General features: G+C 34.5%; 1 protein-coding gene across 1 annotated transcript in view; it reads left to right on the forward strand.

Moving 5' to 3' along the window:
- Positions 1-19,971, forward strand: part of PHIP (pleckstrin homology domain interacting protein) — a 122,689-nt gene that overhangs the window by 91,057 nt on the left and 11,661 nt on the right. The window contains exons 24-33 of the mRNA XM_065888990.1: positions 3,172-3,291; positions 4,753-4,860; positions 5,429-5,553; positions 5,684-5,766; positions 9,060-9,171; positions 9,351-9,412; positions 11,826-11,981; positions 13,044-13,164; positions 16,554-16,679; positions 19,676-19,745. Coding sequence (XP_065745062.1) covers positions 3,172-3,291; positions 4,753-4,860; positions 5,429-5,553; positions 5,684-5,766; positions 9,060-9,171; positions 9,351-9,412; positions 11,826-11,981; positions 13,044-13,164; positions 16,554-16,679; positions 19,676-19,745 — 1,083 coding nt within the window. The remainder of the gene's footprint in view (positions 1-3,171; positions 3,292-4,752; positions 4,861-5,428; positions 5,554-5,683; positions 5,767-9,059; positions 9,172-9,350; positions 9,413-11,825; positions 11,982-13,043; positions 13,165-16,553; positions 16,680-19,675; positions 19,746-19,971) is intronic.

Consider the following 19,971-nt stretch of genomic DNA (forward strand, 5'->3'; position numbering starts at 1 on the left):
TTTTGAGGTTTGCAGTGTTACCTCACATAATTCTTTTATCCCAGGAGTGCAGTTTACTTCACCTGGTCCCCTTTTATTTGATGATTATCCATAAACGAATACCTCAGGCTCCTTCACACATGCTGCATGCTACATTTGGATCCACTGTTACTGTTTGGCATATTTTCATTTCACTGTTTTGCTTAAAGTATTACCCCAGGGTCTGTCTGCCACTAAATTTATGTGGGACAGATTTTAAAAAGCATAAGGTTAGGATGTTACAGGCTACTCCCTGTAATTTGGTTTTTGTTCACATGGTTTGTTGTCAGCCTATCAGTGAATCTAACAGTAGATAGAATTGTTCTTATTCCTTAGTCGTCTTATCTCAAGTAAACACAATATTTCCCTTCTTACGCATAGAGTTGTAGGGCTGAAAAGTAACCGAGACATCATTAATTAGTTGATATTTATTGCGTCTATGAAAAAAATGAAAATATTTTCCATATGATTGTTTGAATTAAGCAAAAAAAAAGAAAAAACAACCCAGTTAGGCAAATACAGAAAATGCTTATTAAAAAATAGAATTCTCTAGAGATACAGTAACGTTATCTCAGATATTATCTGACATATATCCCTTATGCTGTTAGGAGCTCTGGAAATCAGAGCGATGAATTTTTATCTAGTGCCTGCAGTTTATAAAGCAATACAGTGGATAAAAAGAAGTGTAAGACATAGTACTTGCTCCAGAAACAATGTGTGACTAACAAGTTGTTTGAATCCCGCCCCCCGCAAAAAATGGAATAAATATCACATGATAAAATATGTTTGATTGGCAAAGTAATTTTATAGATAATAACTCAGAAACCAAATGGGGCCATCCTATCTTAGAGTTTCACATAAGCTTTCCAGAAGAAATAAGATTTTAGGTGGGCCTAGAAGAATATCCATGGATAGAAAGGAAATAAATCAGTTACCTGTATCTCCAAAATTAAAGAAATCCTAATTCATGAGGCTGGAAATTTAGAGACATGTCAAAGCATTTTATCCCCTAAGTGGTTGTAAGTACTAACTGACAGAAATCTACTTTAACCAAAACTTCTAGGTTCCCCAAGAATTGTTGAGGAATTGTCATAATGTTTATCATAATGATTCTTGTCTATGCCACAGTCTTACAGTTACAAATATGATTACTTCTATTTAATATCCAACTTACCTGGCTTCAGGTAAGAGTTGTTAGCTATCCTAATCGACATTCTGGGAAGAAATGCTTGCCTTAGTGTATTAATAGTTCATATTGAGGCTGGAATAAGTAATTTTTAGACTTTTCCTACCTTTTTTCCTTTTTACTAAGTCAAAGGAAACCTCTTTCAAACACTTTAACTGAACACCTCATCATATGTAAGACTGATATGATCTGTGGATCTCACTCTGTGATGTGCTCAGTGCATAACAGTAGTGGCTGCTCAGTAACTACGTGTAGATAAAATAACTGTTCACATGTCATGTGGCTTCACATCTCAAATCTAACACATAGCAAAATTTATTTTCTAAGCTTTCCCCTCTAAGGTGCTGCACTTCAGCCTTCCTCATCTCAGCAGTGACAACTCCAGTTGTTTACACCAAAACCCTGTAATTCTCCTTTTTCTCTCATTCCACATTCAGTCCATCAGGGAATTATCATCATGGCTCTGTCTTCTAAATACATTCAGTACTTGACTGTTTTCACCACTTTTGCTATCATGCTAGTGTCAGCTACGTGAACTCTCACTTGTATTACTGCAGTAGCCTTCCATCTCTCTTCCTGCTTCTACCCTCATCCCCCTAGCCTCTGTTTTCTAAAGCAGGGATCAACAAACTTTTTCTGTAGAGGGCCAGCTACTCCACCACTGTAGCCTAAAAGCAGCCCTAGACAATACATAAACGAATGGGTATGGCTTTGTTCTAATAAAATTTGATTTATAAAAGAAGATAGTGGGCTGGACTTGGCCATGGGCCATAATTTGCAGATGCCTGCTGTGATGCATCCAGAGTGATCCTTTTAAAATATGTCAGATCCTATCACTCTTCTGCCTAAAATTCTCCAATGGATCCATCTCACGTATAGTAAATGCCAAAGTCCTTTACTCCTCCCTTACTCTCCAGAGAGAGTTCTCCTGATGTGCTTAACTGAGAAATACAAAGGTGGTTAATAGGAAGGAGAGAATTAATAGGAAAATGAGTATTAAGTAGCAACTGTAGCATACCTGCTGCAGATGGTGTTCTCGACACCCATTATGACCTTTTTCCTTTCCATGAACTTTCATTAACTCACAGTGATAACTACCTTATAACCACCTTTTTTTTTTTTTTTTAACAAACGCAAGAGAATAAAATTTAGAAATCTTAGTTTACAAACACTGAACCAAAACATTTTTAATCAGCTGCATTGAAGTTTCTGTCTCTACTTACATATGTTAGGTTTCAGCTCAAAGTCCATTTTTCCGAAGTCTAAGGTAACAATATCCAGGCTATGATGGCCACCTGTAGGTGACCGGAAATTTTTAAATTTTTCTCAAAGGCCTATTCACAAAAGTAAGAGACCTGGCTTGACAGCATTCTGTTTGAAGAAAAAAAAAAAATCTGAAAAAAAAATTTTTTTAGAAGCTTGTGTGTGAAATGGCTACTTTAAAAGGAGTAAAGGAATGTTCTTGGGCTATGTGGAAGTATAATGCCCAGCCCATGCAAACAGTTAGCCTTCTGTATCTTGGCACTGCTCAGCCCATATGAGAATATCTTAGCTAGTTCTTACTAACACGCTTATGACTAGGATTTTTTAAAATAAAATATCGAATATGCTTCGGTCTGTTACATAGAGTGTTTATGAAACTGATAGAATTTTGAGAGGAAAGAAAGGAGACACAGCTTATACTTTGGTGTTTATGGGAATATCTTGTCACCTAGTTTTGTTTTGAATATTGTCTGTAGAGCTTTGGTTTATCTAGTTCTTTTTTTATGGAGTGATTTGGAGAAATCGAATATAACTATACTGCCACTGCTGCCATCTTCCCAGAGTAAGCTTTTTAATACTTAATAAACATTTTTGTACAAAGATCCCTTCCCCTTTTATTTTTTAAACTACCTTTGTAGTTATTTTAAGGGGCAGATTGATTAATGCTTTCATGATAATATTACTTTATATTGTTTTACACTTAGAGATTGGCTGTGGGAGAACTAACGGAAAACGGTTTGACGTTAGAAGAATGGTTACCTTCAACATGGATTACAGATACTCTCCCCCGAAGATGTCCATTTGTGCCACAAATGGGTGATGAGGTATTTTTTAGCTTTTAAAAAATACCCTTTGTTTCATTCAACTAACTTTAAATACTTTTTATAGCTCTTGAAACAGAACTCCAGAAAATTGCAGCAGTTTTAGAAAGTATCTCATTTTACATATTTGTAGCTGTATATGGAAAAAGGAAAATTAGGAGGAAAGCTTTACTGATAATCTTTTTTGAGGCTACTGTAAAAATTGCAATAGCAAATTAAATATTGTAAGAGAATAGAGGTTTCGTTGACATTTTAAAAGCTAATACGTATTTTTTAATGAGGATTTTATGGCCAGTTTTCTTTTTCCTAAAATATATTTATATGGTAAAGGAAAAACAAAATTCAGCCTTTTATTTTTACTTTTATTTCAAAGAAGTATTTTATTTAAATAACTATAATGTTCATAATATGTTCCTTAGATCTTAAAAAAATCTATTATATTCGAAATATCATTTCATTTTTAAGAAAATATGGTGGCTGGCCATCATTTTGGACTATGTTCTTGTGAATTTGAAATGAAAATGTAAGATTAGACCAAACTTTTCCACTCAGGAGTTCATGTCTCCTTGTTTTATGCGTAAATGTTAAGAGGCAGGGTTATCTGGTGTTCAGTAGGTTCATAGTAATAAGTTAGGAGTTAAAATAGAGGCTTCTTTAGCAGAGCACACTAACAGTAGAAAGTGACAGGTGGCAGTTGACAGTTTAAAAAAAAAAAAAGGAAAACAAAACCTTTTTAATGCAAGAGCAATAAGTAACTCTAAAGTTCCAGGCAGCTGGAGCAATAATGATATTAATGACTAGAATGAATGTGTGTAAGCTAATGGGTATCCCAAAATATTGCTAAGAACTTAATAGCATTTTTTGAAATTCCAGCAGCATTTTTTAACAAGCTCAACTATTTATTGTGGGAGGTGTCGTGGGAAGAACACTTGGGGTCAGACTGCTGTATTCACGTACCGGTTCTCCAGCGTGGTAGTCAGGAGTCACTTAAATTTGACCTCCATAAATGAGGATAAATATATGCCTTGCTCTCTTTATAATGACAAAATATATGTGAAAATATATATGAAAATATATTTTTCATTTTAAAGTTTCCTGCATTTGTACAAACTGCTTGCTATAAAAGTAGGTGAATAATCAACTAAACATGACCCCTAGTTACAACTTACTTTATTATGCGACATAAATGAACTTATTTTGAATCCAAAAATAAAATGGTGAAACCAAAAAGCCAAAAAATAACTGCTTATCCTAACCTCTTAATGTTATTTAGAACACTGTGGTTATGATTAAGTGACAGTAGGACAGCTTGAGGAAAAGAAGGGGGAAAAAAAATCAAAATATTAGAATTTTTTTTAGTTTAAGGGACATTAAATTCTCTCTGCAGTTTCAGCTGATACCGTGCATCTTGCGTCAAAGGAAACACATTCAAGTTTTAAAATTGTGATTTTATTTACTTTTTAGGTTTATTATTTCCGACAAGGACATGAAGCGTATGTTGAAATGGCCCGGAAAAATAAAATTTATAGTATCAATCCCAAAAAACAGCCATGGCATAAAATGGAATTACGGGTATGGTGTTTATAATTTAATAGTCCAAAAAGATGTGATTATAGAGGAAATTGTATTGAGTGTTACTATTTTCACTATAAGAAACTATCATGAAGATGCCTTTTCTAATTGGAACAATCTGGGGAGTAGAAGGTGTTTAATTTCTAAAGAAACATAAGATTGAATTTATATATTCCAGTAGTTTATAAATTGGGAATAAAATGTAATTATGGTGAGGACTGGACAGCATTAACATCTAAGGCAAACTTCATCTTTGTAAATTTGGAAGTATTTCTAGGTTTATCAGCAGTAGTTTAAAATTATTTCCATGTCCTTGGAACTGTGTTAGAAAACTCTTATTTCGATAAAGTTTTCCTTTTTATTTTTTATCTTTCTTTTGTTTTCTCTTTTTTAAATTGACATATAACTTGCATACTATAAAGTACACCGATAAGTACACAGCTCAGTGGGTTTTTACATATACATACAGAGTAATCACCTAGATCAATATTAAAATGGATAACTTTTTTTATTATGTTTAGCAGTTTATTTTGTGAAGATGGTTTCTTATTTTCTGTATCTTCCTCAGGAACAAGAACTGATGAAAATAGTTGGCATAAAGTATGAAGTGGGATTGCCTACCCTTTGCTGCCTTAAACTTGCTTTTCTGGATCCTGATACTGGTAAACTGACCGGTGGATCATTTACCATGAAGTAAGGACTGTTGAAAGAGGCAATAGTTTCTTAGTATTGTAGATTATTTTTCAAGATCCAGATAAATTTGAATGCCTTTTAGATATTTGTAAGTATATGACCTAATCAGTTTGTTTCTGTTTGTACTTAGGTACCATGATATGCCTGATGTTATAGATTTCCTAGTCTTGAGACAACAATTTGACGATGCAAAATATAGGCGGTGGAATATAGGTGGGTAATTTATTTAGAAGCTGTAATGTTTGTTTTATCTAATAAGTGACTTACTATTTTTCATAATTTAGGTAAAGATAATCAGAAATCTTGCCATTTGCAGGGATGTTAATAAGAAAGTAAGGTATTGTGTCAGGAATTTATTTTTAAGAATGAAAATACTTCTAATTTAGGTGATGCTGAAATTCCAGACATTTTCTCTCTTATATTTCTTAACTATGTATAAGATTGTTTATAGCTATTCCTTCTGCTGTTTTATGTGCTGAATTAAATTCTTATACAAAGGAATTAATGACAGAATTCAAACTTGAAGCAAAAGTAGTCTTCCAGTTCAAAATGTTTAATAATTTGGACTGGGACTAAAACTGAACTGACATTTTTCTTTTATTGGTTAACTCTGTTAAAATTAAAGCTAATATTGTAATCAAGACTCAAAAAAAAACTTCTAAAATCCTTAGAAGTCTCCAGGCATTTAAGGTGCATTCATTTATGTACAGATGGATGTGCTATTTTCTAGAGTATTCCTTTTAAAAATTTCAGACAGGACCACTGTGTCATCTTGGAGTAGACTCTGGTGCCCCTATGGCTTATTTGGTTTGAAAAAGCACATCAGTTGACGTGGCATTACATCCCTCTTCCAGTGCCATTGGAAGGCCTTTGTGTGGTGATTTGTTGTCTCTTGTTTGGTCTTGGTAAACGTAGAAATTTACATGTGTGCTGTAAAAAGAAAAATTATGGAAATGCAAGTCATTAAAATTAGGGACATGCAAGTTACAGAAAAAAATTTACATCCCATGTACCGTTTCTCTGGAAGCTTTGAAAGATGTGTTCCATCAAATAAGGGAGAAAAGAAAAAGACACGGGATCTCTGCAGGAGACAGGAAATTCAGAACAGGAAAGCAACAAAAGGAATTCCCAAATAACAGTCAACAGAAGTCTCAGGATAGCAGCTGTTTAGCAAGTCTGTAAAACAAACAGTCCAGAAAACATTGTCCTCTAAGAGTGAAATCATCAGGGAAAAAAAAGTTAAATGGATAAATTGTATAAGATGTTTGACTTTGTGGGAAATTATATATTGAAGAGTGTTTTATAGTTTGAGCTATTAGAGAATGTGGGAAGACATAATCATAAATTCAGAGAAAACCAACCATAAGAAAATGAAGCAGTTATACAAAATTATATAGGAAAGGAATTGTGTGCTATTTGGCTCATTAGCAAACAATATTTATACAGTGTAGTCATGACAGAGGAAAACTGAATTAAATTAAATTAAATTAAATGCACATACCCTTTATATACAATTATATGGAGAGAGACCAGTACTTAATGTCTAAAATTGATGAGTGAAGAAATAGCTATATACTCATTATTTAGAAAACCGTAAGTAAATTCAAGAAGAAAGAGTTAAAAGTTCTTCTTGGTTTTAGATGTAAGCCTTTGGTACCTATGATTTTTAAAATTATTTACATGTGTTAGTTGATAAGATCAATTTCATCTCTTATTTTTGAGGACACGCATCCGCCAATAAATTGGCGGAACAAATATTAGCAGTCAGAGTCCAGGAGAACATTCTAGAAATGCACTGACAACCTAAGCAAAGAAATACGGCAAGTATTGGACAAATCAGAGAGATATTTCAAATGGATCTACATCAGAATGTTATCATTTGGATCTTATCATTTTTCTCCCCTAAATTTATAGATTACTATTTCTTCTAAAGTTAATACTAGTTCCTCTTCTATTTCTGAAGATATTTACATGTATCTACCAACTGCCATTTAAAATTACATCAATAATAATTACTTCAGCTTGTCCTCAGGTATGTTTAAGGCTTGCTCTGGTAGACTCTATTCCTTGCTTAACTTTATTGTCATTAGCCTGCAGTATCGTTCATTGTGGTCAGGCACACATTATCCAGTTCTTCCTCTTTAGCGTACTGTCATCAGTCTAGGTACAATAGGATTGTAAGAAATAGCTTTATGAAACTCATTATTATGTTTACTGTAAGGTGTCGGAGGTGTCAGTAATGCTGTTTATTAAATTATGTATTAGCTTCTCACTAAGGGTAGTGTCACTAATATGCATCTGAGGAGCAATTACTCTTAGTCTAGTAATAGATCATGTTTCCCTCTTAACATTGGCCATTAGAATGCTTGAATTTGAATCTAAATTTGATCCCAGTGCATACCCACTCAGAGTATATATATACACATATATATAACTCAACAACATGCAGTTGTGTTCTGTTAATTTAGCCTGACTCCAGCTTTCTGTCATTAAATTTCTTTTCTTTTTTAAATACATTTTATGCTATATAGTTGGCCCTCCGTATCCATGGGTTCTGCCTCCACAGATTCAACCAGTCTTGGATCAAAACTATTACAAAGATTAGTTGTTTTTGTTTCTTTTTTATTTGTTTCTATAGGAAAGGGAAAGTGAGTGTACAGATAAGTGTACACTTAGCAACTTAAGGGTGATTGAGTCAAAGGAAAGCAGGTTGGATTGTTGTTGTTTGGTTTGTTTTTAGGCTGGACTCTTAATTGTTGGTTAGAGGAACTTCCCTACAGAAAGTAAGAATTCAAGATAGGGCTTCCCTGGTGGTGCAGTGGTTGAAAGTCTGCCTGCCAATGCAGGAGACACGGGTTCAAGCCCTGGTCTGGGAAGATCCCACATGCCACGGAGCAGCTGGGCCCGTGAGCTACAAATACTGAGCTCTGCGCGTCTGGAGCCTGTGCTCTGCAACAGGAGAGGCCGCGACAGTGAGAGGCCCGCGCACCGCGATGAAGAGTGGCCCCCGCTTGCCACAACTAGAGAAAGCCCTCGCACAGAAACGAAGACCCAACACAGTCAAAAATAAATAAATGAATAAAATGCAAATGTCCCTGGAAGGATAACACAAAAAAAAAAAAAAAAAAAAAGAATTCAAGATAGACTATAAATATTTTTGGGGAAGAAATTATCTGTGTTTTTATTTGAATGAAAAATTTGTGCATAGTCCTAATGATGTGCTAGATTGGTAAAAATGTTTAAGGTAAGAGTGAATTTCTCCTTACCGTAATAAAATGTAAAAAATGGTGCTGAAAAGTCAGTCACACTTCAGGTGTGCTTATTAAATAACTTTTTCCCTCAGTATTGCTGATTTTATATATTTACTTATTTATTTTGGAGTGTGTAGGTCATTTTTCGTAGGTCTTTTAAAATCATACAGGCAATTTAAGTATCTTAAAGGAAAGAGGAGTAACAACAGCAGTGTTTCATTTCAGAGTAATGAGATGGCTTTTATTCTTGTCCAGGTGACCGTTTCAGATCAGTCATAGATGATGCCTGGTGGTTTGGAACAATTGAAAGCCAGGAACCTCTTCAGCCTGAGTACCCTGATAGTTTGTTTCAGTGTTATAATGTTTGGTAAGGAAGTATTGTATTTTTGTTCAGCCTAACTTGTTTTGAATGTTTTCCCCGCCTATTAATAAAATGATAAAGATACTACTTTTAAACACTGAAGTAATTATTTTTACAAGGTGATTTTATTAAAATTGCAATGCAATATTTAGATTTTTTAATATAAAGCTTTTCCTTCCTTTAAGCTGGGACAATGGAGATACAGAAAAGATGAGTCCTTGGGATATGGAGCTTATACCTAACAATGGTAAGTGTATGTTAAGCTTTTTGCATCTGTATTATGGAATTAATTTCTTAAGTAAAAATCTGATTTGCTAACTTGCAACTACAAAGAGTTCTTAATGAAGACCGAGTAGAAAATATTCATTCCACGAATATTTATTACCTATTATTGACCCTGGAGGTAGGGGAGGCATAACAGTCAAAAAATTAGACAATCCTTGCCCACTTGGAATCTGTAATTTAACAGGGAAGGTTGAAATTAATTACAGCAAAATATGATACTGATTTGTTAATTATTATTCACTCTAGAACAGGGGTCCCCAACCCCTGGGCAGCGGACCGCTACTGGTCCGCGGCCTGTTAGGAACCAGGCCGCACAGCAGGAGGTGAGTGGCAGGCGAGGACCGAAGCTTCATCTGCTGCTCCCCATCGCTTGCATCACTGCCTGAGCCATATCCCAGTCCCCCCCCAACCCCCCACCCCCACCTCCCGTCCGTGGAAAAATTGTCTTCTATGAAACTGGTCCCTGGTGCCGAAAAGTTTGGGGACCGCTGTTCTAGAAGATGAGCACTTGGGATCAAAGATATTTTTGTAACTCCAGCAGAATACGTAGAATACAGTGTAATACTTAAGAGTTCAGGCTTTTGAGTACGACTTAGATTCCTATCCTAGCTCTGCTGTCTTTTATCTATGTCATCTTGACAAGTTCCTTTAAATCTCAAAACTCCAGATTCTTAGGATTCAGCTTTTGAAACTATGTAAACTAATACTTTCCTTATAGGGCTGCTATTAGGATTAAATGATATCATATGTGTAAAGTGCTTATTATAGAGCCTGACACATGTAAGGGTTCAATGAATAGGTAATTATAATTAATAATAATAACCATCATCTTGCATATGGCCTGCCGCATTGCCTTAGGATTTGGGAGTTAGCCTTAGGCAGTGAGTATGACATCTTCCTGGAACTGAGAAAAGACCAATGTGGCTGAAGCCTGGAGATTGCATTTTCTTTCTATTTCATTGTCCATGTTTGTTTCAGTTTTAAAAAAATACAACACACACAATTGTATATGCCTAAAAAGGTTTAAAAGGATATATACCAGATTATTAATAATGGTCATTTATAAGGCGTGGGGATATGAGGACTTCCACAAATTATCTTTTACATTATTCTGTATTGTTTGATTTTTTAATAGTATGTTACTTTTACTGTCATGTAAGAATAACGATTTTAAAAAACAAAAAGAAAAAAAAGCCTGACTTGTAACATAGTAGAAATAATCATTTATAAATGGAGTTCCTCACTAGTTATTGTATTCTAAAAAAGCAGAGAAAAGACAATGTGGGAAAACTAAACCCAATCTGGTAAATCTTAGAAATGAGAAAATGGTCATGCTGATTTTGTTCAAAACTAGTACTTTCTAGAAATTATCACTTTGAGATACCAATACCAATAATGTCTTTTTCATCTCATTGCTAAATTAGAGCTGTTTAAAATATCTTAATCAACTTGTAAATGTGTTACATGGCTTTTCTTCTGGTTTTAGTTCTCTCCTTTGTGAAGGTTTGAATTTGAAGTCACATCAGACTATTGTGAATATGAGAGAAATGAAGCTAATCGATGTTGTAATGCCTGGGGTATTTCTTGAAATGAATTAGTGACAGTAATATACTACTTGTCTTCTACCTGAATATATTGCTATGTGGAGGGGGTGATTTTTGTTTTTGTTCTATTTGGATACATGTACATAGGCACTTATAGAGTTTAATTACATTTTGGGAGGAGGAGAAATTTTGTAAACAAATAGTAGCATATTTCAAAATGTTTCTCTCATGAAGTCTAGTTCAAAGAAAAAATTGCTTGGCAGATTTGTAGATTTTATGTCACCACCACCCCGTAATGATTCTGTTAAAGATTCAGGCATGCAGAAAGCATACCTTCATCATTTAAGAGCAAAAAGTGTAAGAATCATCTGTCAGTATTCATAATTCTCTCTGTTCCCACATTTTAAAAAACTGAGCCTTTGATTGAAGCATTTCTGAAAGAATACCACTTTTGCTCAGTTTCACCTGTGTGTTTTATCAAAGTAAACATGGAGATTATACATTATGAAATGATTCAGAAAACTTTTAAATTTGCACCATTTTATAGGAATACTTTCTCCTTCACCTGTAACTGATAATAGAGCAAGTTGTCAGGTATAATTTTGGAGAAGTAATTATATGCTCATCTAGAGAATTATGAAATCAGTGTTTTAAAGAATAAATTTTATTGACCCTTGAAACATACTTTCCTTTAATGAAAATAAAGAATATACTTACCATTTACAAAATTATACTTTATAACAATATTAACTCTGATTTCTAAAGGTAACCTAAATATTAGTAAATTACCACATATTTTCACTAAATCTGCTTTCTTTCTTTGTATTTCAGCTGTATTTCCTGAAGAACTAGGTACCAGTGTTCCTTTAACTGATGTTGAATGCAGATCATTGATTTATAAGCCTCTTGATGGTGAATGGGGTTCCAATCCCAGGGATGAAGAATGTGAAAGAATTGTTACAGGAATAAACCAGTTGATGACACTAGGTAAATAATAGTAACACATGAATATAGATAGAAGATGTTGCCAGAAAGCAAAGGAAAGGAAAAATACTATTATTCAAGCAAAACTTTTTTCCATAATATCATGTCATTGTTTTCAAACATTTTTAAGTGGTATTTTTTTTTCAGTGCGATTTTACGCAGGGCTTAAATATCTAAAACAGTTATAAATGAGGTTGCTCTAGCTGAATTTCAGAGTAAGGGACCCCAGAAACACCAGGGGTACCATTGAAAAACCTAGATCCTCCAGAACCTAATTTTAGAATCCTTCACATACTCACGCTGACATGATGCGACTTGAAAGAGGAGGGCTGAAAGCTGAATTATATGGGTAACTGTACCAGTTTTCCTCTTAACTTGATATACGTATACACAATAGAATATTTGTAAAGGGAAGGGAGAGGGTATATGAACTGCTTTGCTTTATTTTAAAAAAACAGAAAAAGAACAATGACCACAAAGCATGATTATCTGAACTTTTGGTGCCCAAAATAACTCTAAACTAGTGTGGTGGTTTGTATTAACCTAGACTTTCAGTAAGGAATGAGCTTTAAAGAGTCTAAGGGAGAAATTAACATGAATAAGAGCTGAAGATATTGGAGACACATGTTGGATGATATTTTCATCTGAAGTCTTTTAAAATATGGGCAACACTTAATTATTGTCTCAGATACTATCTTAGGTAATTTTAGTAATTATGTCAAAACAATTACTGTCAAACACATAACATAGATTCAGGAATGGCCTGGTTTTAATTATAGAAATACATGTAGATGTTCTTTAATAAGTCAGTTTTATATATTGTCTGTCATCTCTTTTCTTCTAAGGAGTCCATAAATAAATACTCCTAGAATTTTGCAGTATAAATGTAGACATAATAAAAAGTGAGACTATGTGTTAGCTAAACTGTATGTATTTTCTATCAGAAGATAGTGGTAGACTAATGGTTATGTGGATTAGAAATTAAGGCTTAATTCAAGCAGAATTTTGAAGTATTTTAAGCAATACAAAAATAAATTTATAAACGTATTTGTTTGTTTCCCTTAGACATTGCTTCAGCATTTGTGGCTCCTGTGGATCTGCAAGCCTATCCCATGTATTGCACTGTAGTGGCATATCCAACGGATTTAAGTACAATTAAACAAAGACTGGAGAACAGGTTTTACAGGTTAGAACCATTTGCTGTAGCTACTAACAAAAGAAAGCTAAGTGATTCTCTCACCCTTTTACTGATCCTCTCTAGCCGTGTTTCTCAAACTTCAGTGTGCATGCAAATCACCTTGGGCATCTTGTTAAAATGTAGAATCTGGTAGTAGGTTTAGAGTAGGACCTGAGATTGCGTTTCTCACAAGTTCCCAGTGATGCTGGTGCTGCTGGTCTATAGACCACACTTAGAGACAAATATGAATTGATGGTCACTGTCTTTGTGTTGTATTTTATGAAACAATCCAACATATTTTATTTTCTCCTAGATATCCCATTGAAATATTTGTTCATGGATTTTTTCATAGAATAATATTAAAAATTGTGTGTTCTCTTATTTATTTAGTTTATGAATACTTCTGAAAAATGAAATTAAGAAAATTTTGGGTACTTTTTATAGTCGTAGCTTAGTTTGAAATATAACTAGAGTTTTTAAAAGATGCAATTTCAGTTAATTTGCATATGCTGGTTAACAATTTTTGTAAACATTGAGTTCTAATGTTGGGCAGGCTTTGTAGGTTTATTGCCTAAAATGTCTTATCAAAAAGTGAGGTTAAGGGCTTCCCTGGTGGCGCAGTGGTTGAGGGTCCACCTGCCGATGCAGGGGACACGGGTTCGTGCCCTGGTCCGGGAAGATCCCACATGCTGCAGAGCGGCTGGGCCCGTGAGCTATGGCCGCTCAGCCTGCGCGTCCGGAGCCTGTGCTCCGCAACGGGAGAGGCCCACGTATCGCAAAAAAACAAAAACCAAAAAAACAAAAACGTGAGGTTAAGTCCATTGTTTTCACGTAATGAAATCAGACTTTTAGCTTTCACATTTCTTATGACTTTTGCTTACCAGGCCAACAATATTTTAACTTAAATAATAATTGCATTAAAACTTTATTTTTGTGATCAGTTTTATAGTACTGCAGTTCTTTACATTACTATTTATTTTAACTTAGGGAAGGTTTTGTTTGTTTGTTTGTTTGTTTGCGGTACGCGGGCCTCTCACTGTTGTGGCCTCTCCCGTTGCGGAGCACAGGCTCCAGACGCGCAGGCTCAGCAGCCATGGCTCACGGGCCCAGCCACTCCGCGGCATGTGGGACCTTCCTGGACCGGGGCACGAACCTGTGTCCCCTGCATCGGCAGGCAGACCCTCAACCACTGCGCCACCAGGGAAGCCTCTTAGGGAAGTTTTTCATCATATTTTGTATTCATATTTTTCTGTGTAAAATGTGCCTTTAGTTCTTTTTAATACTTAAATTGTAATTCTAATTTGATACTGTGTGTACCTGGTGCTGAAAACACCATTTGTTATTCCCTACTGACTAAGGTAGGGTTTCTCAACAAAAGCATTACTGACATTTAGGGCTGGAAAATTCTTCATTATGAGGGGCTATCCTTTGCCTCTACCCTTAAGTGCCAATAGCAGCCCCTAGTTGGAAAAACCAAAAATGTCTCTAGACACTGCCAAATGTCTCCTGCTGGGCGGAGTCACTTCACCGAGAAACACTTGGAATAAAGAAAACTAAGGCATTGGACTTTACGTTCTGATCTCGTTAGGTATTTCTGCTGCTGCTTCATTAATATTTGTCAAAAGCATTGAGATGAGGAGGAAATCACCTGTGATTTGTGCCTCCCAGCCGTCTTCCTCTCGAAGCACACTTCTTTAAGTAAATCATTTTCAACGTTAAAGGTTTAAGACAGGAGATGGAGAAGAAATTCTTAACTATATCCTTATTTCTCTCTAAGCCCCTAAGTTGTTAAACCTTAGGAGTTACACCCCGGGCTTCAGAGATGGAACAAGATGTGGGAGAATAAAAGGGAGAGAAAGAATTGTTTTCTACACACTAGTAGTTGGACTACATCTAGAAAGATAAACTTCTGCCATCTCTCACCATTGTTAAAAATATACTTTCTCATAGAAATACTGCTCAACATGAGAATTGCTAAGGAGTACTGTATTTCAATACACATTACAGCTTAATTAGGCTTTTTGGCATTAGCCTAGCTTAGCCAACTTAACCAACTTAGGAAAAAAATCTTTTGGAACAGAGTCCTTACATAAATTAGAAAGTGCCTGATTTTTAACTAAATAATGTAGTTGTAGACCTGAGTTATGTTCTTATTTCATAATAATGATGCCTGCATGTGCTATTTCACTGTTTCGAGCTTTTTTGCTTCTTCTCTGCTCATTGGCTTCAGACTTCTTACAGTTTGTAGTTTTCCTCTTTGATACTTCTAGTTCAGTCTTAAACCACTGTCAGTTTGCCCTACTGATATTAAATCCTCATGCCTTATCTTACACACAGTTTCTATAGGGTACTCTGAAAATGGCCTGTGATTCTTTTATTAGAATGAGCCTTGTAAATGCTATTGGAAATGCACAGAAGCTTTTCTGTATGCTTCTGTATCCACAATTATATATAATTCTTTAAAAATTCCATACAGTTGTTTTCTGTTCAAAAATCAGTAACATTTCCTGAGTATTTTCTTCCTTATCATTTTAAGTTGGATGATATTCTAGAATCTGCCTTTGGATTTTTCTTTAGTTGCTGAAATAAAATAATAAAACACCAAAATTTTAGTACAGTTGACTCTTGAACAGCATGGGTTTGAACTGCACGGGTCCACTTATACACAGATTTTTTTTTTCAATAAATACGTACCTGTAGTACTACATGATCCATGGTTGATTAAATCCATGGATGCGGAACCTTAGATACGGAGAGCCAACTCTAAAGTTGTATTCGGATTTTAGACTTCAAGGAGGGCCAGTGCCCCTAACTCCCCCATTGTTCAAGGATCAACTGCATTGTCTGTTTAGTGTAAAAAAAAAATTAATTTTCATTTCGTTAGGTTTCTTAGTAAACTAACATGTTCACCATATTTTTATATTTTTGTATCTCATAAGCAAGCTGTTAGTTAGCTTTTCATTTTTAAATGTCATTTGATTACCAGTAATAGAATTAGATTGAAATTGCTTGGTTTCCTTTTTGAAGTAAAAGTCAGATATGCTTATTACCAAAAAATTACACCATACATGAAAGGAATATGTAAAGCAAAAACTAAAACTCCACTGTTTCTCTCCTGCTACTCTCCTTATAGTCTTTCTCCCTAAAAGAAGGCCCTGTTGATAGACTAATGTGTCAAATCCAGACATTTTCTATGCCAGTACATAACGTTACTACCTTTTCCACCCGCCCAACACAAATGACGTTCTGTTTTTTTGAAAACAGCTTTTTAAGGTGTGAGTTTTGTAATTGATTTAAGACTGCAATTAAAAAGTCTGAATGTCTTGGTTTTAAAATGTGTGCATGTATTTCTAAGTATAAAGAGATTAATAAGACTTCTGCATTTTGTTTGTTTAAAGGAGGGTTTCTTCCTTAATGTGGGAAGTTCGGTATATAGAGCATAATACACGAACGTTTAATGAGCCTGGAAGCCCTATTGTGAAATCTGCTAAATTTGTGACTGATCTTCTTCTACATTTTATAAAGTGAGTATTTTTCCACACTTAATTATATTACTGTAATAATTAATGGCAGTATTTTAAAATGTAAAATGCCAAAACGTAGAATACAATCATTTTTTATTATACATCATGTCACGTGCTGTGCTATAAGCATAGTTCCACTCAAAATAGGAAGCGTATGTCTGTCTAAAGAAGCAGCGTTTAGTTCACTGGCTGATAATAATTAGAGTCAAAGAGATTGTGTTACAGTTGTGTTCTGCAATTCAAGTAAGAAAATATGGATCTTTCTCTAAATCCAGTGTTCGATAATAATAATAGCAAGCTTTTACTGAATGTATAATGCTTTACCTAAATTAGCTCTTCTAAGTCAGATAAAAATCTTACAGGTGGGAGAGATCATTATCTGGAATTTACAGTTAAGGAAATTGAATCTTTTAGAGGTTAACTTGTTTAATTTTCACAGTAAATGAGTGTCTGCCATTTGATTTGAGAACCTTTCATCTTAACATTGTATTACCCCTATCAAGTTTTGGAACAAGTATTCAAATACATCAGCAGGAAACTGAATTTAACTTTCAAGGTTTTTCTTCTTCAAAGTCAGGTTTACTTCCTCATTCATTAATTCCATACCAACAGTGATGATAACTACAACTTCAACTTCTTAAGACAGCAGGACTTTTACTTCCTTGTCTTACGGATTTTATGCATTCATAGAATGGATTGAGTCTTCTAAATTGAAGCCAGAGGAATGAATCATATGTATATTTTCTACGAAATACAGCTCTGAATTCATACGAAGTTTATTTATATTGGATAATTTTTTCTCATTAAGAGAATTGGGTATTTTATAATTTAAGTATTCACCTATTTTCAGCTTTCATTTTTACATGAAGGGATTATTGAGGCTTTTTTTTTTTAAAACATCTCCAGCTTCATTCTCATTACTCAGCATAATCATAGGGTCCCTTTTCTTGGTATTAGGTGAGTTTGTTTTTGTTTGTTTTGCTAAGGAATGTAGGTAATTGCAATATAAATAAACCACCAAAGAAAATTCGTAAGATAAACTTTATGCCCTTCCTCGACCTTATTTCTCTAAAGAAAACTGTTGCCTTCCAACTGGTTTCGGGGCTGTTATTGCTAAGCTTTTGCTGCTTTTCAGTAAAATTGATAATCAAGAATTAATAAGATAATAAAAATTAGTTATCCTCAGAAAACTATTTATATACTTGGTTGTAAAAGTTTATAGTATCTTAACTATAAAGTTTTTAATCTGTAATTTTGTGTTTTATATATGTTATGTACATCTATTTTTCCAAAGAGATAGGAATCAGTAGAATCACATGATAGAGTAAATTCATATTTTAGTGAAATAATTTAGATGAAACAATCATTTTTACATTTGGAATAATCTGTGAAATTGTATTTCTTTCAAATAGTTACTTTGAAATGCCTTATAAGAACAGATTAAAATAAAATAATAAAACATTTACATTGTATATATCTAAAAATAAATCCCTGGCATTTTTTAGAGGTATACAATTTGTTAAGAACCATTTTTAGCTAGTGTTACTTTTCAAGATGTCTAGTATGTCTTGAAATTTTGGTAATGGTACTTCTTAATTGAGTTATTTGGCCAAATTTCAAGCAATAGTTATATTCAAAGTGTTGTAATAGATACTTGGAGATAGAAAGAAATGCATAATTATCCTCTTAATACAGTTTTGTAGGGTAGATAAATCTGTAACTGTAATATAAGGAAAAAGTAAAAGGAGTTTGTATGAATGCTTAGATGAGGGATAGGGTCACTTCTGGCTATAAGGGTGGGATTTCAGGTACAGGGAGAAGTATGTTAAGATGTTCTGGACAAGGTAGATACTGATTCAGAAGTTAGATGAAAGGAAAGCAGTTCCAGGGATGAGGAATGGCATGATGGAGGAAGGTAAATATTTGTTAAGGGAATCGAGTAACTGAAATCAGGTGAAGTAGAGAGTACATGAGCAGAAGTAATAGGGATACAGTATGCTAAACTCGAGTTTAGACCATATCGTGGAGGGCCTCGAATGCTGATCTGAGGAACTGTACTTAAAATATGAGCACAGGGAGCAAGGAGCTATCGAAAATATTTGTACCTGAGAATAGCATGGTGCTTGCTATGCCTTAAAAATATTAATTTGACTGCAGTGTCTAATGTTAACAGATAGGGAGGAGACAAAAGGCAAGGGACTGTTGAAATTTTTTTAACATGAGAATAACATGATGCAAATTGCCCTAAAAATATTAAACTGACTGCAGATTGACTTCTACAGCTGACCAAGTAAGAGGCGATGGAGGCTTACTTTATGGAAGTGAGAAAGAGGCAGATGCCAGGAGATTTTGAAGGTAGAATCACAGAACTTGTCCAATGATTGGGTTTATAAGGAGGAGGCAAGGGAAGGAATAGTGAAAAACCATGCATTACTGTAAGAATGGTTGAAAAAAAAAGTTAAAAAGAAAAGGGAGAAAGTGGAAAACAACAGTTAGGTTTAGACATGCAGAATTTTAGATGGTGTCAGGAATCTCAGAAGAGTCAGACCAAATTATAGGAATTTGGAGTTCACTAACACAGATAAACTGCAGATATATAAGATTATCTGGTCAAAAGGTATAGAAGATGGCTAAAGACAAAATTTTAGGGAATGCCTACATTTAAGAATAAAAGGAAGAAGGAATTAGAAGACAGAAGGTATACTAGCTATTCCTTGTAGACTGAAGAATGAAGGAAAGCATTCCAGGCCCAGTAGTGAACTGAGCAAAACCTGGGAGATGGGAATTGGGCTTGGTGTAATGAAATAGGCCAGAGTGGAGGCTTCACATAGAGTGGAGGGGCAGGGGCAGATGTGTGTGCCATAGGGTTTTGGAGTCAACTGATGAAGAAGGCTTCAGCTTCAAGTTTTATCTTAAAATCTTGTTTTACTAACAGGTTTAAAGGACAAAAATCTCATGACTCCAGTCTTGTATACTAACATTTCTTTGTTATTTAGGGATCAGACTTGTTATAACATAATTCCGCTCTACAATTCAATGAAGAAGAAAGTTTTGTCCGACTCTGAGGTATTTAATATTTCATTATGATTATTACTACATTGGTTATGTTCCATATGTAAAAAGAAATTTACACACAGTAGTTTTCAGGTAAATGCTGTTGTGAAAATTATTTTTGCCTAATGCTGTTGCTAACTTTTTTTAAAAAAATGATTCAGAATTGTTATAATTTTTTTTAAACGGTGGGTGGAGGGAGACTTTTTAATGAGTCAATAAAGTGTTCCAGCATCATATA

Source organism: Phocoena phocoena, chromosome 12, assembly GCF_963924675.1.
Source record: "Phocoena phocoena chromosome 12, mPhoPho1.1, whole genome shotgun sequence".
In the NCBI taxonomy this organism is placed as follows: domain Eukaryota; kingdom Metazoa; phylum Chordata; class Mammalia; order Artiodactyla; family Phocoenidae; genus Phocoena; species Phocoena phocoena.